This window comes from Lynx canadensis, chromosome B3, assembly GCF_007474595.2.
Source record: "Lynx canadensis isolate LIC74 chromosome B3, mLynCan4.pri.v2, whole genome shotgun sequence".
Taxonomy (NCBI): domain Eukaryota; kingdom Metazoa; phylum Chordata; class Mammalia; order Carnivora; family Felidae; genus Lynx; species Lynx canadensis.
Genome location: NC_044308.2, coordinates 146,872,281 through 146,893,788, shown reverse-complemented (window position 1 = coordinate 146,893,788; position 21,508 = coordinate 146,872,281). Strand labels below are relative to the sequence as shown.

At 40.6% G+C, this 21,508-nt stretch overlaps 1 gene segment (V, D, J or C); it reads left to right on the top strand.

Moving 5' to 3' along the window:
• The first annotated feature begins 5,726 nt into the window (after positions 1 to 5,726).
• LOC115508093 lies at positions 5,727 to 6,747 on the top strand. The segment is given in 3 exon segments: positions 5,727 to 5,867; positions 5,967 to 6,345; positions 6,666 to 6,747. Coding segments are annotated over 3 exon segments (507 nt in total).
• The last annotated feature ends 14,761 nt before the right edge of the window (positions 6,748 to 21,508 follow it).

Here is a 21,508-nt window from a genome sequence, read left to right as displayed (position 1 = left end):
TCTCAAATGATTTACTTTTGTTTCTCCCCCTCCCATTTTTTTCTCTAATCTGTCAAACCACTTTCAACACCCAGAAAAAAACATACCTAGGATCTAGCATATTCCATTCAATTTGTGTGTGTGTGATTAATTTTTAATTTTAATATTTCTGTAATTTTATCTTTTAATTTCAATTTTGCGAACTCATTAATTCCTTTTCTCCCTTCAAAATGACAAAACGAAGGAATTCACCCCAAAAGAAATACCACAAAGAAACGACAGCCAGGGATTTAACCAACACAGATACAAGCAAGATTTCTGAACCCGGATTTAGAATCACAATAATAAGAATACTAGCTGCAGTCAAAAATAGATTAGAAGCCCCTTCTGCAGAGATAAAAGAAGTAAAAAATAGCCAGAATGAAATTTAAAATGCTATAACTGAGCTGCAATCACAGATGGATGCAACGGTGGCATGGATGGATGAGGCAGAACAGAGAATCAGTGTTACAGAAGACAACCTTATAGAGAATAATGAAGCAGAAAAAAAGAGGGAGATTAAGGCAAAAGAGCAAGATTTAAGAATTACAGAAATCAGTGACTCATTAAAAAGGAAAAACATGAGAATCATAGGGGACCCAGATGTGGAAGAGAGAAATAGGGGTGGAAGGGTTATGTGAGCAAATCGTAGCGGAAATGTTTCCTAACCTGGGCAAAGACACAGACATCAAAATCCAGGAAGCACGGAGGACTCCCATTAGATTCCACCAAAACCGACCATCAACAAGGCACATCATAGTCAAATTGATAATGTACTCAGGCAAGGAGAGAATCATAAAACCAACAGGGAAACAAAGTCCATAACTTACAAGGGAAGACAGATCAGGTTTACAGCAGATCTATCCACAGAAACTTGGCAGGCCAGAAAGGAGTGGCGGGATGTATTCAGTGTGTTAAATCAGAAAAATATGCAGCCAAGAATTCTGTATCAAGCAAGGCTGTCATTCAAAATAGAAGGCGAGATAAAAAGATTCCCATACAAACAAAAATTAAATGAGTTTGTGACCACTAAACCAGCCCTGCAAGAAATTTTAAGGGAGACTCTCTGAGGGGAGAAAAGATGAAAATATATCTGTATAAATAAATAAATACCAAAATCAACAAAGATTAGAAAGACCAAAGAACACCACCATAAACTCCAACTCTACAAGCATCATAATAGCAATAAACTCCTATCTTTCAGTACTCACTCTAAATGTCAATGGACTCAATGCCCTAATCAAAAGACACAGGGTAACAGAATGGAGAAGCAAACAAGATCCATCTATATGTTTTTTACAAGAGAGCCACTTTAGACCTAAAGACGCCTCCAGATTGAAAATAAGGGGATGGAGAACCATCTATCATGCTAATGTTCAACAAAAGAAAGCCGGAGTAGCCATGCTGATATCACACAATCTAGACTTTAAAATAAAGACTGTATCAAGAGATGCAGAATGGCATTATTTCATTCATAATCAAAGGGTCTATCCACCAAGAAGACCTAACAATTGTAAACATTTATGCACCAATTGTGAGAGCACCCAAATATAGAAATCAATTAATCACAAACATAAAGAAACTCATTGATAAGAATACCATAACAGTAGGAGACTTCAACACCCCACTCACAACAATGAACAGATCACCTGATCAAAAAATCAACAAGAAAACAATGGCTTTTAATGACACACTGGTTAGAAGGACTTAACAAATATATTCAGAACATTACATCCTAAAGCAACAAAACATGCATTCTTCTCCAGTGCACATGGAACGTTCTCCAGAATAGACCATATACTGGGACACAAATCAGCCCTAAGTACAAAAAGATCGAGATCATATCATGCACATTTTCAGACCACAATGCCATGAACTCAAAATCAACCACAAGAAAAAATTTGGAAAGGTAACAAATAATGAGAGACTGAAGAACCTACTAAAGAATGAATCGGGCTAACCAAGCAGTTAAAGAATAAATTAAAAAGTATATGGAAGTCAATGAAAATAACACCACAACGCAAACCTCTAGCATGCAGCAAAGGCGGTCATAAGAGGAAAGTATATAGCAATCCAGGCCTTCCTAAAGAAGGAAGAAAGATCTCAGATACACAACTTAACCTTTGACTAAAGAGCTGGAAAAAGAACAGCAAATAAAACCCAAAACCAGCAGAAGACAGGAAATACTAAAGATTAGAGCAGAAATTAATGCTATCAAAAGCAAAACACAGTAGAACAGATCAATGAAACTAAAAGATGGTGCTTTGAAAGAATTAACAAAATTGATAAACCACTATCCAGTTTGATCAAAAAGAAAAAGGAAAGGACCCAAATGAATAAAATCAAGAATGACAGAGGAGAGATTACAACCAATACAACAGAAATAAAAACAGTAATAAGAGAATGTTATGAGCAATTGTATGCCAATAAAATGAGCAATCTGGAAGAAATGGACAAATTCCTAGAAATATATACACTACAAAAACTGAAACAGGAACAAATAGAAAATTTGAACAGACCCATAACCAGTAAGGAAATAGAATTAGTAATCAAAAATCTGCCAAAAGACAACAGTCCAGGACCAGATGGCTTTCCAGGGGAATTCTATCAAACATTTAAGGAAGAGTTAACACCTATTCTCTTTAAACTGTTCCAAAAAGTAGGAATGGAAGGAAAACTTCCAAACTCTTTCTATGAAGCCAGCATTACCTTGATTCCAAAAACAGACACAGACAACACTTAAAAGGAGAACTATAGACCAATTTCCCTGATGAACATGAATGCAAAAATCCTCAACAAGATATTATCCAACCAGAAAACATTAAAAAATTCTTCACCACGAACAAGTGGGATTTATACCTGGGATACAAGGCTGGCTCAATATCTGTAAAACAATTAACGGGATTCATCATATCGATAAAAGAAAGGACAGGAACCATATGATCCTCTCCATAGATGCAGAGAAAGCATTTGACAAAATACAACATCCTTTCTTGATAAAAACCCTCCAGAAAGTAGGGATAGAAGGACCATACCTCGAGATCATAAAAGCCATCTATGAACGACCCAATGCTAATATCATCCTCAATGGGGAAAAACAGAGAGCTTTCTCCCTAAGGTCAGGAAGAAGACAGGGATGTCCACTCTCGCCACTGTTACTCAACATAGTATTGGAAGTCTTAGCCTCTGCACTCAGACAACACAAAGAAATAAAAGGCATCTGAATCGGCCAGGAGGCAGTCAAACTTTCACTCTTCACAGATGACATGATACTCTATATGGAAAACCCAAAAGACCCCACCAAAAAACTGCTAGAATTGACTCATGAATTCAGCAAAGTGGCAGGATATAAAATCAACGCAGAGAAATCGGTTGCATTCCTATACACCAACAATGAAGCGACAGAAAGAGAAATCAGGGAATCTATCCCATTTACAGTAGCACCAAAAACTATAAAATAAATCTAACCAAAGAGGTGAAAAATCTTTACACTGAAAACTATAGAAAGCTTATGAAAGAAATTGAAGAAGACAAAATATGGAAAAAGATTCTATGCTCCGGAATAGGAAGAACAAATATTGTTAAAGCGCTGATAGTACCCAAAGCAATCTACATATTCAATGCAACCCGATCAAAGTGACACCCACATTTCTCACAGAGCTAGAAAAATAATCCTAAAATTTGTATGGAACCAGAAAAGCCACCGAATAGCCAAGGCAATCATGAAAAACAAAACCAAAGCAGGAGACATCACAATCCCAGACTTCAAGCTATACTTCAAAGCTGTAATCATCAAGACAGTATGGTGCTGGCACAAGAACAGACACTCAGGGGCTTCTGAGTGGATCAGTCTGTTAAGCATCCGACTTTGACTCAGGTCACGATCGGGCAGTTCGTGAGTTAGAGTCTCACATCAGGTTGTGTGCTGACAGCTCAGAGCCTGAAGCCTGCTTGGAATTCTGTGTCTTCCTCTCTCTCTGACACTCCCCCGCTCATGCTCTGTCTCTGTCTCTGTATCTGAAAAGTAATAAATAAATGCCAAATAATATTTAAAAAAAAAAAACAAGAACAGACACTGAGATCAATGGAGCAGAATACAAAATCCAGAAATGGACCCACAAATGTATGGCCAACTAATCTTTGACAAATCAGGAAAGACTATCCAATGGAATAAAGACAGTGTCTTCGGCAAGTCGTGCTGGGAAAACTGGACAGCAACATGCAGAAGAATGAACCTGGACCACTTTCTTACACCATACACAAAAATAAACTCAAAATGGATGAAAGACCTCAATGTAAGTCAGGAAGCCATCAACATCCTCGAGCAGAAAGCAGGCAAAAACATCTTTGATCTTGGACACATCAACTTTCTACTCAACATGTCCCCAGAGGCAAGGGAAAAAAAGCAAAAATGAACTACTGGGACCTCATCAAAATCAAAAGTTTCTGCATAGTGAAGGCAACAATCAGCAAAACTAAAATTCAACTGACAGAATGGGAGAAGATATTTCCAAATGACATCTCAGATAAAGAGTTAGTATCCAAAAATCTATAAAGAATTTATCAAACTCAACACCCAAAACACAATCCAGTGATGAAATGGGCAAAAGACATGAATAGACACTTCTCCAAAGAAGACATCCAGATGGCCAACCGACACATGAAAAAATGCTCCACGTCACTCATCATCATGGAAATGCCAATCAAAACCCTAATGAGATACCACCTGTCACCTGTCAGAATGGCTAACATTAACAACTCAGGCAACAATAGATGTTGGCGAGGATGCAGAGACAGGATCTCTTTTGCATTTTGGGGGTCAACCCAAGCTGGTGCAGCCACTCTGGAAAATTGTATGGAGATTCCTCAAAAAAATAAATAGAACTCCCCTATGACCCAGAAATTGCACTACTAGTTATTTATCCACGGGAAACAGGTGTTCTGTTTCAAAGGGACACATGCACCCCCATGTTTATAGCAGCACTATCAACAATAGCCAAAGTATGCAAACGGCCAAATGTCCACCGATGGATCAATGGATACAGAAGAAGTGGTAAATATATACAATGGAGTATTACTCGGCAATCAAAAAGAGTGAAATCTTACCATTTGCAACTATGTGGATGGAACTGGAGGGTATTATGCTAAGTGAAATGAGTCAGTCAGAGAAAGACAAAAATCATATGACTTCACTCATATGAGGATATTAAGAGACAAAACAGATGAACATAAGGGAAGGGAAATAAAAATAATATGAAAATATGGAGGGGACAGAGCATAAGAGACTCATAAATATGGAGAACAAACAGATGGCTACTGACCGGGGATTGTGGGAGGGGGGATGGTCTAAATTGGTAAGGGGCACTAAGGAATGTACTCCTGAAATCATTGTTGCACTGTATGCTAACTAATTTGGATGTTAATTTTTAAAACTAAAAATAAATACTAATTAATAATAAAAATATTAAAATATTTTAAGAGAAAATAATGCGTGATCATGCTGTTGAGGTAAATATTTCTTAAAGATTATGCCGAAGCCTCCATTAATAAAGGTAAAATTCCAAAACTGAAAAAAAAAGAATTCTTCATATTGTCACAAGTGCTTCCCTAACCCTGTCATTCACTTTTACAGAATCAATCTAAGTCTGGAGCTTGATATATATGTCAGAGGACATGCAAATGGGGCCCTCTCTGTGCTGATAAAACCAACCCAGCCCGACCATGCAGCTGGGAGACAAGCCCCAGCCCCAGGAGTCCCAGGTGTTCCCATTCTGTGATCAGCACAGAACGCACACCCCTCACCATGGAGTTTGTGCTGGGCTGGGTATTTCTGGTTGCTCTTTTAAAAGGTAATTCATGATGAACGAGGGACACTGAGTCTGTGAATGGAAATGAGTGAAACAGTGGATGTGTGACAGTTTCCTGACCAAAATGTCTTGTGTCTGCAGGTGTCCAGTGTGATGTGCAGCTGGTGGAGTCTGGGGGAGACCTGGCGAAGCCTGGGGGGTCCCTGAGACTCACCTGTGTGGCCTCTGGATTCACCTTCAGTAGCTACTACATGCACTGGGTTCGCCAGGCTCCAGGGAAGGGGCTGCAGTGGGTCGCATATATTAATACTGATGGAAGTAGCACAAGCTACGCAGACACCGTTAAGGGCCGATTCACCATCTCCAGAGACAACGCCAAGAACACGCTGTATCTGAAGATGAACAGCCTGAAGACCGAGGACACGGCCACATATTACTGTGCAAGAGACACGGTGAGGGGACCTCACTGGGAGCCCACACAAAAAACCTCCCTGCAGGAGGGGATCAGCACCACCAGGGGGTGCACACTATGCACAATTCTGCTTTGTGTTGCCAGGAGCAGGTGCAGATGGAGGTTACAGGCAGGTTTCCTGTCAGGGTCTGGGGCTTCCTGTCCACACAGCAGTTTCCCCAGGGAGCCTCCCTGTTACATGATTCTGTGTTTACCTATTAACTCTCTGGATTAGCAACTGGGTTGTCATAGGGAAACTAGACTAACATGCACAAAGACACAGTTGTTTGCACTTGCTTACTCCAGTCCCTCAACATGAGTGAATTACAGATTTCCTGATGCACAACAGCTGCACATTTACAGGATTCCCAGATGCGCTCCCTGTGCAGCCAGGACCACAGGATCCCACAGCTCCTCCTTATCCTCACCCAGGCCTTCTCCCAGTCAAACAACGTGACACTTTCTTTATAGCCCTTTGCTACTCAGGACTTTATTTATTTTTTTTTTATGAAATTTATTGACAAATTGGTTTCCATACAACACCCAGTGCTCATCCCAAAAGGTGCCCTCCTCAATACCCATCACCCACCCTCCCCTCCCTCCCACCCCCCGTCAACCCTCAGTTTGTTCTCAGTTTTTAACAGTCTCTTATGCTTTGGCTCTCTCCCACTCTAACCTCTTTTTTTTTTTTCCTTCCCCTCCCCCATGGGTTCCTGTTAAGTTTCTCAGGATCCACATAAGAGTGAAACCATATGGTATCTGTCTTTCTCTGTATGGCTTATTTCACTTAGCATTACACTCTCCAGTTCCATCCACGTTGCTACAAAGGGCCATATTTCATTTTTTCTCATTGCCACATAGTACTCCATTGTGTATATATACCACAATTTCTTTATCCATTCATCAGTTGATGGACATTTAGGCTCTTTCCATAATTTGGCTATTGTTGAGAGTGCTGCTATGAACATTGGGGTACAAGTGCCCCTATGCATCAGTACTCCTGTATCCCTTGGATAAATTCCTAGCAGTGCTATTGCTGGGTCATAGGGTAGGTCTATTTTTAATTTTCTGAGGAACCTCCACACTGCTTTCCAGAGTGGCTGCACCAATTTGCATTCCCACCAACAGTGCAAGAGGGTTCCCGTTTCTCCACATCCTCTCCAGCATCTATAGTCTCCTGATTTGTTCATTTTGGCCACTCTGACTGGCGTGAGGTGATACCTGAGTGTGGTTTTGATTTGTATTTCCCTGATAAGGAGCGACGCTGAACATCTTTTCATGTCCCTGTTGGCCATCTGGATGTCTTCTTTAGAGAAGTGTCTATTCATGTTTTCTGCCCATTTCTTCACTGGGTTATTTGTTTTTCGGGTGTGGAGTTTGGTGAGCTCTTTATAGATTTTAGATACTAGCCCTTTGTCCGATATGTCATTTGCAAAGATCTTTTCCCATTCCGTTGGTTGCCTTTTAGTTTTGTTGGTTGTTTCCTTTGCTGTGCAGAAGCTTTTTATCTTCATAAGGTCCCAGTAATTCACTTTTGCTTTTAATTCCCTTGCCTTTGGGGATGTGTCGAGTAAGAGATTGCTACGGCTGAGGTCAGAGAGGTCTTTTCCTGCTTTCTCCTCTAAGGTTCTGATGGTTTCCTGTCTCACATTTAGGTCCTTTATCTATTTTGAGTTTATTTTTGTAAATGGTGTGAGAAAGTGGTCTAGTTTCAACCTTCTGCATGTTGCTGTCCAGTTCTCCCAGCACCATTTGTTAAAGAGGCTGTCTTTTTTCCATTGGATGTTCTTTCCTGCTTTGTCAAAGATGAGTTGGCCATACGTTTGTGGGTCTAGTTCTGGGGTTTCTATTCTATTTCATTGGTCTGTGTGTCTGTTTTTGTGCCAATACCATGCTGTCTTGATGATTACAGCTTTGTAGTAGAGGCTAAAGTCTGGGATTGTGATGCCTCCTGCTTTGGTCTTCTTCTTCAAAATTCCTTTGGCTATTCGGGCCCTTTTGTGGTTCCATATGAATTTTAGGATTGCTTGTTCTAATTTCGAGAAGAATGCTGGTGCAATTTTGATTGGGATTGCATTGAATGTGTAGATAGCTTTGGGTAGTATTGACATTTTGACAATATTTATTTTTCCAATCCATGAGCAGGGAATGTCTTTCCATTTCTTTAAGTCTTCTTCAATTACCTTCATAAGCTTTCTATAGTTTTCAGCATACAGATCCTTTACATCTTTGGTTAGATTTATTCCTAGGTATTTTATGCTTCTTGGTGCAATTGTGAATGGGATCAGTTTCTTTATTTGTCTTTCTGTTGCTTCATTGTTAGTGTATAAGAATGCAACTGATTTCTGGACATTGCTTTTGTATCCTGCAACTTTGCTGAATTCATGTATCAGTTCTAGCAGACTTTTGGTGGAGTCTATCGGATTTTCTATGTATAATATCATGTCATCTGCAAAAAGCGAAAGCTTGACTTCATCTTTGCCAATTTTGATGCCTTTGATTTCCTTTTGTTGTCTGATTGCTGATGCTAGAACTTCCAGCACTATGTTAAACAACAGCGGTGAGAGTGGGCATCCCTGTCGTGTTCCTGATCTCAGGGAAAAAGCTCTCAGTTTTTCCCCGTTGAGGATGATGTTAGCTGTGGGCTTTTCATAAATGGCTTTTATGATCTTTAAGTATGTTCCTTCTATCCCGACTTTCTCAAGGGTTTTTATTAAGAAAGGGTGCTGGATTTTGTCAAGGGCCTTTTCTGCATCGATTGACAGGATCATATGGTTCTTCTCTTTTTTTTTTGTTAATGTGATGTATCACGTTGATTGATTTGCGAATGTTGAACCAGCCCTGCATCCCAGGAATGAATCCCACTTGATCATGGTGAATAATTCTTTTTATATGCTGTTGAATTCGATTTGCTAGTATCTTATTGAGAATTTTTGCATCCATATTCATCAGGGATATTGGCCTGTAGTTCTCTTTTTTTACTGGGTCTCTGTCTGGTTTAGGAATCAAAGTAATAACGGCTTCATAGAATGAGTCTGGAAGTTTTCCTTCCCTTTCTATTTCTTGGAATAGCTTGAGAAGGATAGGTATTATCTCTGCTTTAAATGTCTGGTAGAACTCCCCTGGGAAGCCATCTGGTCCTGGACTCTTATTTGTTGGGAGATTTTTGATAACCGATTCAATTTCTTCGCTGGTTATGGGTCTGTTCAAGCTTTCTACTTCCTCCTGATTGAGTTTTGGAAGAGTGTGGGTGTTCAGGAATGTGTCCATTTCTTCCAGGTTGTCCAATTTGTTAGCATATAATTTTTCATAGTATTCCCTGATAATTGTTTGTATCTCTGAGGGATTGGTTGTAATCATTCCATTTTCATTCATGATTTTATCTATTTGGGTCATCTCCCTTTTCTTTTTGAGAAGCCTGGCTAGAGGTTTGTCAATTTTGTTTATTTTTTCAAAAAACCAACTCTTGGTTTCGTTGATCTGCTCTACAGTTTTTTTAGATTCTATATTGTTTATTTCTGCTCTGATCTTTATTATTTCTCTTCTTCTGCTGGGTTTAGGCTGCCTTTGCTGTTCTGCTTCTATTTCCTTTAGATGTGCTGTTAGATTTTGTATTTGGGATTTTTCTTGTTTCTTGAGATAGGCCTGGATTGCAATGTATTTTCCTCTCAGGACTGCCTTCGCTGCGTCCCAAAGCGTTTGGATTGTTGTATTTTCATTTTCGTTTGTTTCCATATATTTTTTGATTTCTTCTCTAATTGCCTGGTTGACCCACTCATTCGTTAGTAGGGTGTTCTTTAACCTCCACGCTTTTGGAGGTTTTCCAGACTTTTTCCTGTGGTTGATTTCAAGCTTCATAGCATTGTGGTCTGAAAGTATGCATGGTATAATTTCAATTCTTGTAAACTTATGGAGGGCTGTTTTGTGACCCAGTATATGATCTATCTTGGAGAATGTTCCATGTGCACTCGAGAAGAAAGTATATTCTGTTGCTTTGGGATGCAGAGTTCTAAATATATCTGTCAAGTCCATCTGATCCAATGTCTCATTCAGGGCCCTTGTTTCTTTATTGACTGTGTGTCTAGATGATCTATCCATTTCTGTAAGTGGGGTGTTAAAGTCCCCTGCAATTACCACATTCTTATCAATAAGGTTGCTTCTGTTTATGAGTAATTGTTTTATATACTTGGGGGCTCCGGTATTCGGCGCATAGACATTTATAATTGTTAGCTCTTCCTGATGGGTAGACCCTGTAACTATTATATAATGTCCTTCTTCATCTCTTGTTACAGCCTTTAATTTAAAGTCTAGTTTGTCTGATATAAGTATGGCTACTCCAGCTTTCTTTTGGCTTCCAGTAGCATGATAAATAGTTCTCCATCCCCTCACTCTGAATCTAAAGGTGTCCTCAGGTCTAAAATGAGTCTCTTGTAGACAGCAAATAGATGGGTCTTGTTTTTTTATCCATTCTGATACCCTATGTCTTTTGGTTGGCGCATTTAATCCGTTTACATTCAGTGTTATTATAGAAAGATACGGGTTTAGAGTCATTGTGATGTCTGTATGTTTTATGCTTGTAGTGATGTCTCTGGTACTTTGTCTCACAGGGTCCCCCTTAGGATCTCTTGTAGGGCTGGTTTAGTGGTGACAAATTCCTTCAGTTTTTGTTTGTTTGGGAAGACCTTTATCTCTCCTTCTATTCTAAATGACAGACTTGCTGGATAAAGGATTCTCGGCTGCATATTTTTGCTGTCTAGCACCCTGAAAATCTCGTGCCAATTCTTTCTGGCCTGCCAAGTTTCAAAAGAGAGATCCGTCACGAGTCTTATAGGTCTCCCTTTATATGTGAGGGCACGTTTACCCCTTGCTGCTTTCAGAATTTTCTCTTTATCCTTGTATTTTGCCAGTTTCACTATGATATGTCGTGCAGAAGATCGATTCAAGTTACGTCTGAAGGGAGTTCTCTGTGCCTCTTGGATTTCAATGCCTTTTTCCTTCCTCAGTTCAGGGAAGTTCTCAGCTATTATTTCTTCAAGTACCCCTTCAGCACCTTTCCCTCTCTCTTCCTCCTCTGGAATACCAATTATGCGTATATTATTTCTTTTTAGTGTATCACTTAGTTCTCTAATTTTCCCCTCATACTCCTGGATTTTTTTATCTCTCTTTTTCTCAGCTTCCTCTTTTTCCATAACTTTATCTTCTAGTTCACCTATTCTCTCCTCTGCCTCTTCCATCTCAGCTGTGGTGGTTTGCATTTTGTTTTGCATTTCCTTTAAAGCATTTTTCAGCTCCTCGTGACTGTTCCTTAGTCCCTTGATCTCTGTAGCAAGAGATTCTCTGCTGTCCTGTATACTGTTTTCCAGCCCAGCGATTAATTTTATGACTATTATTCTAAATTCACTTTCTGTTATATTATTTAAATCCTTTTTGATCAGCTCATTAGCTGTTGTTATTTCCTGGAGATTCTTCTGAGGGGAATTCTTCCGCTTGGTCATTTTGGATAGTCCCTGGTGTGGTGAGGACCTGCAGGGCACTTCCCCTGTGCTGTGGTGTATAACTGGAGTTGGTGGGTGGGGCCGCAGTCAGACATGATGTCTGCCCCCAGCCCACCGCTGGGGCCACAGTCAGACTGGTGTGTGCCTTCTCTTCCCCTCTCCTAGGGGTGGGATTCACTGTGGGGTGGCGTGGCCCGTCTGGGCTACTTGCACACTGCCAGGCTTGTGATGCTGGGGATCTGGCGTATTAGCTGGGGTGGGAAGGCAAGGTGCACGGCGGGAGGGGGGGCAGGCTTAGCTCACTTCTCCTTAGGTGATCCACTTCAGGAGGGGCCCTGTGGCAGCCGGAGGGAGTCAGATCCGCTGCCGGAGGTTTGGCTCCGCAGAAGCACAGAGTTGGGTGTTTGCGAGGAGCGAGCAATTTCCCTGGCCGGAACCGGTTCCCTTTGGGATTTTGGCTGGGGGATGGGCGGGGGAGATGGCGCTGGCAGCTACTCAGGACTTTAAATGAGCTACAGGTTTATTCAATTACTCTAAAGGAGAGACAAACAATCTCCATGTATTAGTCAAGATTCCCCTGAGGAACACAACCCAAAGGTCATTGGTTTCCATAACTAAATATGTTGAGAAGTCCCATGATCTACACTCACAAGCTGAAGACCCAGGAAAACCAGTGATGTAATTCTTGTCTGATTCTGACTAGTGTCTAGTCTCAGAACGTAGAGAGCTGATGATGTAACTCTCAGAAAAAGGGCCAGAGGAGACCAATATTCCAGTTCAAACAAGCACATGGGAAGTAAAAATGAGGGAATTCATCCTCCATCTGCATCAGATTCTATTCACAAACTTAATGGAATGGGTGGTGCCCAGGCAGAAAGAAACCATGGATGGAAATGCCAATCTCTTCTGGAACATATCACAGACATCCACAAAAACAGTGGTGAATCCGGGCACCCATGTCACAGTCAAGATAACCTATAAAGTTAATCATGACAAGTCAACCTCCTGTAAACGTGGAGCTCAAAGACTGAAGATTTAAAAGTCGATCCCATCATTGGGGTGGAGTCTGGTGGGCACAGCAGTGCTCCTGTGGAGGAGGGCAGAGGCCCATAAGGGGAACTGTGGTCTGAGTATCCCCTGGGTCGCATGGGGAGAGACAATTCCCTTCGTGGAGTGCATTTGGGATATGGGGCATTGCCTCTCATAGGACAGGAGAGCTGACAGGCACTATTAAAATTCCCTGATCATTAGCACAGGAGCCTCGTCTGAGAGCAGCTAGCTGGACGCTGCCTTCTGGTTGTTCTTCCCCATGTACTCCAAGCCCCTAGTGTTCATGCAACTGCCCATCTGGGGTAAACCAGCTCCAGGCACAGCACAGCAAGACCCTCTCCCAGAGGATCAGTGGGGTCCCTGTCATATTGAGTTCACACAATTTGGAGTTTTCAAACCCAGCTAGAGCTCCTGAGATAAAACATAAGAGCCCTGTGCCACCAGATGGGCCGATGGCTTGGACACAGACAGGATGAAAGCAATTCTGACGGAAGCCTGGGACCCACAAGTGTTCTCTCTGTGTGAGGGCTTCCTGAACAGGGGAGGCTGGGAACTCCAACTCCAGGGACTAGAGAGGGAGCTGATGCCAATATTTCCTCCCACAAATCAGCATGGACAGATTTCACTCAGCAGCACAGTTTCCCCAGTGGAAGCTGAGCCACTAACACCAAGCTCCACCTACTCTAGCTCTCATCAAGTGCTTGCTTACTAGGAAAGAGTGCCTGGCAACCAGACCACCATTGCACCCTTTTCTCCAAAGACCACTGTAAACCCCCACATGCACCAAGTCAGCTGATCATACAGTGAGGCATATCCTCACCTCTAGGGGAGATAGGAATTAGCCTCTTTTAACAAGCAGACCAAACTCACATAGTGAAAACTCACAACACTGGGGACAAGGTCCAACACTCCCCACTGGAGGCAAGGAGAAAATCTGCAGAGGACTGTCCTGAGGGACAGAGCAGCCAAAACACGACAGCACAGTGCCACGGAACAAAAAACAAATGCTTCATGTAGTGTCAGGCCCTGGACAGTATGTGAACACTTCTCAATAAAGATATTACCCTAGAAGCAGAAAAGATAACAGGATTTTCTAAAACATTTAAGAAGGCAGAGACATAGACAACAACATGATGGAGGAATTCATCCTAAAAGAAAAGATGATAAAAGGTCATTGTGAGGGATATAATTAAAACACATAAACTAATGTGCCTCCAACAGAATTTCTAAAAAGTCTCATAATGAAACAGGATTTTCAAAAAGTATCATAAGGATACTAGCTGTGCTTGAGGAAAATATATGAGACATGAGGGATACCCTTACTGCAAACAGAAAAGACCTAAAAACTAGTCAGGATGAAATTTTAAATGTTGTAACCGACATGTGAAACTGATTGGATATAATGACCTCAAGGCTGAAAGAAGCAGACAAATGAGGAAGGGACATAGAAGATAAAATTATGGGGGAAATGAAGTTGGAAAGAAGAGGAAAATTAAAATATTGCATCACAAACGTACACTTAGGAAAATCAGCAACTCCATAAACTGTAATAACATTCTTTTGAAAGGATTCCCAAAAGAATAAGAGGGAGAAAAAGGGGGATACATTTTAGCTGAGTGAATTATAGTGAAAATTTCCACAAGCTGGGGAAGGAAACAGACATCCACATCTAGGAGGCAAAGAGAACACCCATTAAAATAAAAACTAAAATAAAAAGCAGGCCAACACTGAGACATATCATAGGAAAATGGCAAAATATTCAGATAAAGAAAAACCATAAAAGCATCAACCAAAAGAAGTTGCTAACTAACAAGGGAAGATTAAGAAAAAACTACGGCATGTGTCTCTACAGAAACCTTCACGCAAGGAGGGAGTGGCATCATATCCTCAACATGCGCAATTGAAAATTATGCAGCTAAGAATACTTTCTCCAGTAAGGCAGTCATTCAGATACAAGGAGTGATAGAATTTCCCAGACAAACAAAAACCAAAGGAGTTCATGGCCTCTAAATCAGCCCTGCGAGAAATTAAAGGGGACCCTTTGAGTGGGAAAGGAAGACTAAAAGTAACAAAGACTAGAAATAAACAGAGAAAATCTCCAGAAACAATGACTTTGGAGGTAACACTATGCAACTAAGTTTATATCTATCAATAATTACTGTGAATGTAAATGGACAAAATGCTCCAATCAAAAGACATAGGATACCAGAATGGATAAAAACAAATACAAGATCCTTCTACACACTGCACACGATTGACTCGTTTTCAACCTAAAACACCTGTAGATTGAAAGTGAGGGGAGGGTGAACAATTTATCATACTAATGGACGTCAAAAGAAAGTTGTAGCACCATACTTATATCACACTACCTAGTTTTCAAACCAAAGTTTGTTACAAGAGATCAGGAAGGCAGTATATCATCATAAAGGGGTCTATCCAACAAGAAGATCTGAAGCTTTAAATATTTATACCCCAAAAATGTAAGCACTGAAATATATAACTCAAATAATAAGAAACATAAACAAACTCATTGATAATAGACAATAGTAATAATAGAGAACATTAACACTCCACTTACAACAATGGAAAGACAATCTGAGCTGAAAATCAATAAGGAAACAATGGCTTTGAAAGACACATGGACTGAATGGAATTAACAGATATATTCACAACATTCCATCCTAAAGCACCAGAATACACATTCTTTTTGAGTGTGCATGGAACATTCTCCAGAACAGATCACATACTATGTCACAAATCAGCCCTCTACAAGTACAAAAAGACTGAGATCATTCCATGCGTATTTTCAAACCACAACACTATGAAACTTTAAGTCGACCACAAGAAAAGTTTGGGCAACACCGCCAATACATTAGGTTAAAGAACATTGTAGTAAAAGCGGAATGAGATTTTCAGGAAATTACAGAAGCAATAAAAAATACATGGAAGCAAATGAAAATGAAAACATGCCAGTTCCAAACCATCTGGATGCAGCAAAGTTGATGGAAGAGTGAAAGATATAGCAGCACAGGCCAAACTCAAGAAAGAAGAAAAGTTCAAACACACAACCACTTTACAACTAAAGGAGCTAGAAAAAGAACAAATGAACCCTAAAGCCAGCAGGAATAGGTAAACAAAAAGGATTAGAGCAGAAACAAATGATATAGAAACAAGGAAAAACAGTAGAACAGATGAATGAAACTATAAGTTGGTTTTTGTAAGAATAAATAAAAATGATAAACCCATGGGCAGACTTGGCAAAAACAAAAGAGAAGGGACGAAAATAAATATAATCAGAATTTGAGAGGAGACATCGCGACTGACACCACAGAAATACAACTATGAGAAAATAGTTTGGAGATTTATATGCCAACAAATTGGGCAATCTGGAAGAAATGGATAAATTCCCAGAATAATGTAGACTACCTAAACTGAAAAAGGAAGAAATAGAAAACAGGAACAGACTGATAATGAGCAAATAAATTGAATCATTAATCAAAAATCTACTGACACACAAAAATCCAGGGCCAGATAGGTTCCCAGGTGAATTCTACCAGATATTTAAGAAGAGTGTAAAATATTCTATTTAAGTAGAATAGAATATTCCTGTCTTCACAAACTGTTCCAAATAATAGAAATGGAAAGAAAACTTCCAATTTCATTCTATAAGATCAGTATGATCACGGTCCAAACCAGATTAAACCCCACTAAAAATGAGACTTACAGGCCACTAGCCCTAATGAGCAAGAATGCAACAATTGTCAAGAAAATACTTGCAGGGGCGCCTGGGTGGCTCAGTCGGTTAAGCGTCCGACTTCGGCTCAGGTCGTAATCTTGGGATCCGTGAGTTCGAGCCCCGCGTCGGGCTCTGGGCTGACAGGTCAGAGCCTGGAGCCTGTTTCAGATTCTGTGTCTCCCTCTCTTTGACCCTCCCCCATTCATGCTCTGTCTCTCTCTGTCTCAAAAATAAACAAACGTTAAAAAAAAAGAAAGAAAATACTTGCAAATTGAATCCACCAATACATTAAAAGGATCCTTTAATGTGACCAGGTGGGATTTATTCCTTGGCTGTAAGGGTGGTTCAATAGTCACAAATAAATCAATGTAATACATAACATCAATCAGAGAAAGGATACAAATGATATGACGTTCTCAATAGATGCAAAAAAAATTGACATAGTACAGCACCCTTTCTTGGTAAAACCCTCAACAAGGGGTAGAGGAAACACACCTCAACATCATAAAGTCCATACATGAAAACCCCACAGCTAATATCCTCAGTGGGGAAAAAAAAACCTTTTCCTCTACTGTCAGGAACACAAGAGGGATGTCCACTCCCATCATTCTACTTAACACAGCACTGGAAGTCTTATCTTCAAAAACAGACAACAAAAAAAAAATAAACGCATTCAAGTTGGAAAAGAAGAAGTCAAACATTCCCTCTTCACAGATGACATGACACTCTATATAAAAAACTCAAGACTCCACGAAAATATTGCAAGAACTGATTCACAAATTCAGCAAAATCACAAGATACAGTATCAACATACTGAAATCTGTTGCATTTCTACACAGCAATAATGAAGAAACAGAAAGAAAAATTTAAAAACTATCCATCCCGTTTACAATTGCACCAAATATAATAGGATACCTAAAGAGTTAAAATATCTATACTCAGAAGACTCTAGAAACGGTGAAAGAAACTGAGGATGACACAAAGAAGTGGAAACAACTTCAATGTTCATGGATTTAAGGAGCAAGGAGTGTTGAAATGTCTATGCTACACAAAGAAATGGGAGACTTCATGATTATGGATTTCATGCTATATTACAAAGCTGTACTTATCAAGACAGTAAGCTACAAGCACAAAACAGACACATAGATCAAGAGAACAGAAGAGTAAACCCAGATATGGACTCACAAATGTATGGCCACCTCATCTTGGATGAAATAGGAAAGACTATGGAATGGGAAAAAAGACAGCCTTGTCAACAAAGGGTGTTGGGAAAACGGGACCAGAACATGCAGAAGAATGAAACTGAACCACTTTCTTACTCCATACACAAAAATAAATCCAAATGGGTGAAAGACCTGAATGTGAGACAGGAAACCATCAAAACCTTAGAGGAGAAGGCAGGAAAAGACCTCTCTGACCTCAGCCGTAGCAATCTCTTACTCGACACATCCCCAAAGGCAAGGGAATTAAAAGCAAAAGTGAATTACTGGGACCTTATGAAGATAAAAAGCTTCTGCACAGCAAAGGAAACAACCAACAAAACTAAAAGGCAACCAACGGAATGGGAAAAGATATTTGCAAATGACATATCGGACAAAGGGCTAGTATCTAAAATCTATAAAGTGCTCACCAAACTCCACACCCAAAAAACAAATAACCCAGTGAAGAAATGGGCAGAACACATGAATAGACACTTCTCTAAAGAAGACATCCAGATGGCCAACAGGCACATGAAAAGATGTTCAGCGTCACTCCTTATCAGGGAATTACAAATCAAAACCACACTCAGGTATCACCTCACGCCAGTCAGAGTGGCCAAAATGAACAAATTAGGAGACTATAGATGCTGGAGAGGATGTGGAGAAACGGGAACCCTCTTGCACTGTTGGTGGGAATGCAAATTGGTGCAGCCGCTCTGGAAAGCAGTGTGGAGGTTCCTCAGAAAATTAAAAATAGTCCTACCCTATGACCCAGCAATAGCACTGCTAGGAATTTATCCAAGGGATACAGGAGTACTGATGCATAGGGGCACTTGTACCCCAATGTTTATAGCAGCACTCTCAACAATAGCCAAATTATGGAAAGAGCCTAAATGTCCATCAACTGATGAACGGATAAAGAAATTGTGGTTTATATACACAATGGAGTACTACATGGCAATGAGAAAGAATGAAATATGGCCTTTTGTAGCAACGTGGATGGAACTGGAGAGTGTGATGCTAAGTGAAATAAGCCATACAGAGAAAGACAGATACCATATGGTTTCACTCTTATGTGGATCCTGAGAAACTTAACAGGAACCCATGGGGGAGGGGAAGGAAAAAAAAAAAGAGGTTAGAGTGGGAGAGAGCCAGAGCATAAGAGACTCTTAAAAACTGAGAACAAACTGAGGGTTGATGGGGGTTGGGAGGGAGGGGAGGGTGGGTGATGGGTATTGAGGAGGGCACCTTTTGGGATGAGCACTGGGTGTTGTATGGAAACCAATTTGTCAATAAATTTCATATATATATAAAAAAAAAGAAACAATCAACTAATCTAAAAGGCATTCTACAGAAATTAAAAAGGTATTTGCAAGCCACATATCTGATAAAGGCCTACTATCCAAAATCTATTAAAAAAAACTTCTCAAACTCAACACCCAAAATACAAACAATCCAGTGAAGAAATGGTCAGAAGACATGAGGAGATACTTTTCCAAACAAAGCATTCAGATGGCTAACCGACACACAAACATATGCTCAACATCACTCATCATCAGGGAATTACAAATCAAAACTACAATGAGAGATGACCACACACCTGTCAGAATGGCTACAATTAACAACGCAGGAAACAACAGATATTGATGAGGAGGAGGAGAGAAGGGAACCCTTTTATACTCTTGGTGGGAATGCCAAGTGCCTGGACCATTCCAGAAAACAGTTTAAAAACTAAAAATTAAACAACCTTACACTCTAGCAATTGCTCTACTAGGAATTCATCCAAAGCATACAAAACTTCTGATTTGAGGAAGTACATGCACCCCAATGTTATAGCAGCATTAACTATGACAGCCAAACTGAGGAAAGAGACCAAAAGTTCACCATGTGATTAATCTGCTATATGTATAGAATGGTATATTACTCAGTCATAAAAAAGAATGAAATCTTGCCATTTGCAAAGATGTTGATGCAGCTAGAGGGTATCATGCTAAGCAAAGTAAGTCAGTCAAAGATGACAAACACCATATGATTTCCTCATATGGGGAATTTAGATCTAGGGGAAGGGAAAAAGAGCAAGAAATCATAAAAAAAAAACCCTAAGGTTAGAGACCAAACTGAGGGTTGCTGGAGGGCAGGTGTGTGGGGGATGCAATAATGGGTGTTGGGGATTAAGGAGGCCACGTGTTGTGATGAGTACTGGGTGTTAATGTAAGTGATGAACCAATAAATTCTACTACTGAAATTAATATTACACAATATGTTAACTAACAAATATTTAAACACAAACTTAAAAAATTTAAAAAGTGGGAAAAAGGAAGGGAGAATTGTTGTCACAAATTGTCATGAACATGGAATCTAAGGTAGTGAGTCTAACGTCTTGCATTTACTCATTATATCCCTAACTGATGGTGGACATAAATTAACATACTCATGAATTTTCACAGCAGTGCCAGGTGGACTGGAATTCAAACCACAGCTGCCCTTCCCAACTCCACTGTCCCCACACATCATGGGCAGCTTGTCCAGACACGTGCACAAGAACCCAGGTTGGGCCTCAGCAGGGACCCACATCTGCAGAACAGGAAAGTGTGGACAGTTGACGCTTCCTGAGAAGCTCTGGGTTTCCTTCCCCGACTTGCTGTGTCAGCTCCCTTGTCTTCCTTTCCTGTCTCTTGAAGAGAACCATGTCCCCTGTTAGTGGTTCATGAAAGTGAGGGGCTATGTGTTCCATAAACATTCAATATGACAGATAACAAACAAGGGGACAAAAAAAAAAGCCCATATGATGCATCCTGACTCGCGGCTCCTATCACCCAATGTGGTAGAGTACAAATACACCTAAGTATTCATTTGGTCAAAAACTGCACAGCACGTTGGAAAAGTATTAAGAGATGAGAAGCCTGGAAGAATTCCACAAATGCAGACATGAGCTCCCCTTGGAAGGAAGAAGAAAAATTACAGTACCAAACGCGCAAGGGTAAAATAATTTTAGGAAATGATACAAGAGCTTCAATGCGTTCTATTCATGAAGTGTCTAAAATTGGCAATGCAAAAAATGGATTTTGAGGGTTTCACATAGAATTGCGAAGGAAAAATTGTGTCAAGAACTCTGTTGTGTGCACAGAGCTCAACAGCTCCTGAGACATATAGAAAGCCCGCCACCTGAAAAGGTAAACATGTTTTTTGACCCCAGGAGCATATCTATCAAACCTGATGAGCAGTCTGGCCAAAGAGACACAGAATGGCAACTCTTGTGAAATCTGAACTTCAATTTCATATATTTCCACATAATTTCCATATATTATGAAAAACCATGCCACAAAAATGATTTGCTAGAGTCTATAAATTTAAAAACAAACGACAGAGCAGAACGGAGTCTCCGGAGCCAAGCGCAGACGAGAGGCCCACGAAAGAGGGTAGGAAGGGAAGCGAGGTGGTGCACGCTCCACGGACTGGCGGGAGGGAGCCGGGGCGGAGGGGCAGCCTGCCGGCCAAGCAGAGCCCCTGAGTCTAGCTGCCAAAAGCGGAGGGGCCTGACGGACTGTGTTCTGACAGCAAGCGCAACTTAGCGTCTGGGAGGTCATAAGTTAACACATCTGCTCAGAAAGCGGGAAGGCTGGAGGACAAAGGGAGGGAGAGCTGCTGAGCCCCCGGACGACAGAGCTCAGTTTGACAGGGAACAAAGGCGCTCGCCAGCGCCATCTCCCTAGCCCATCCCCCAGCCAAAATCCCAAGGGAACCAGTTCCTG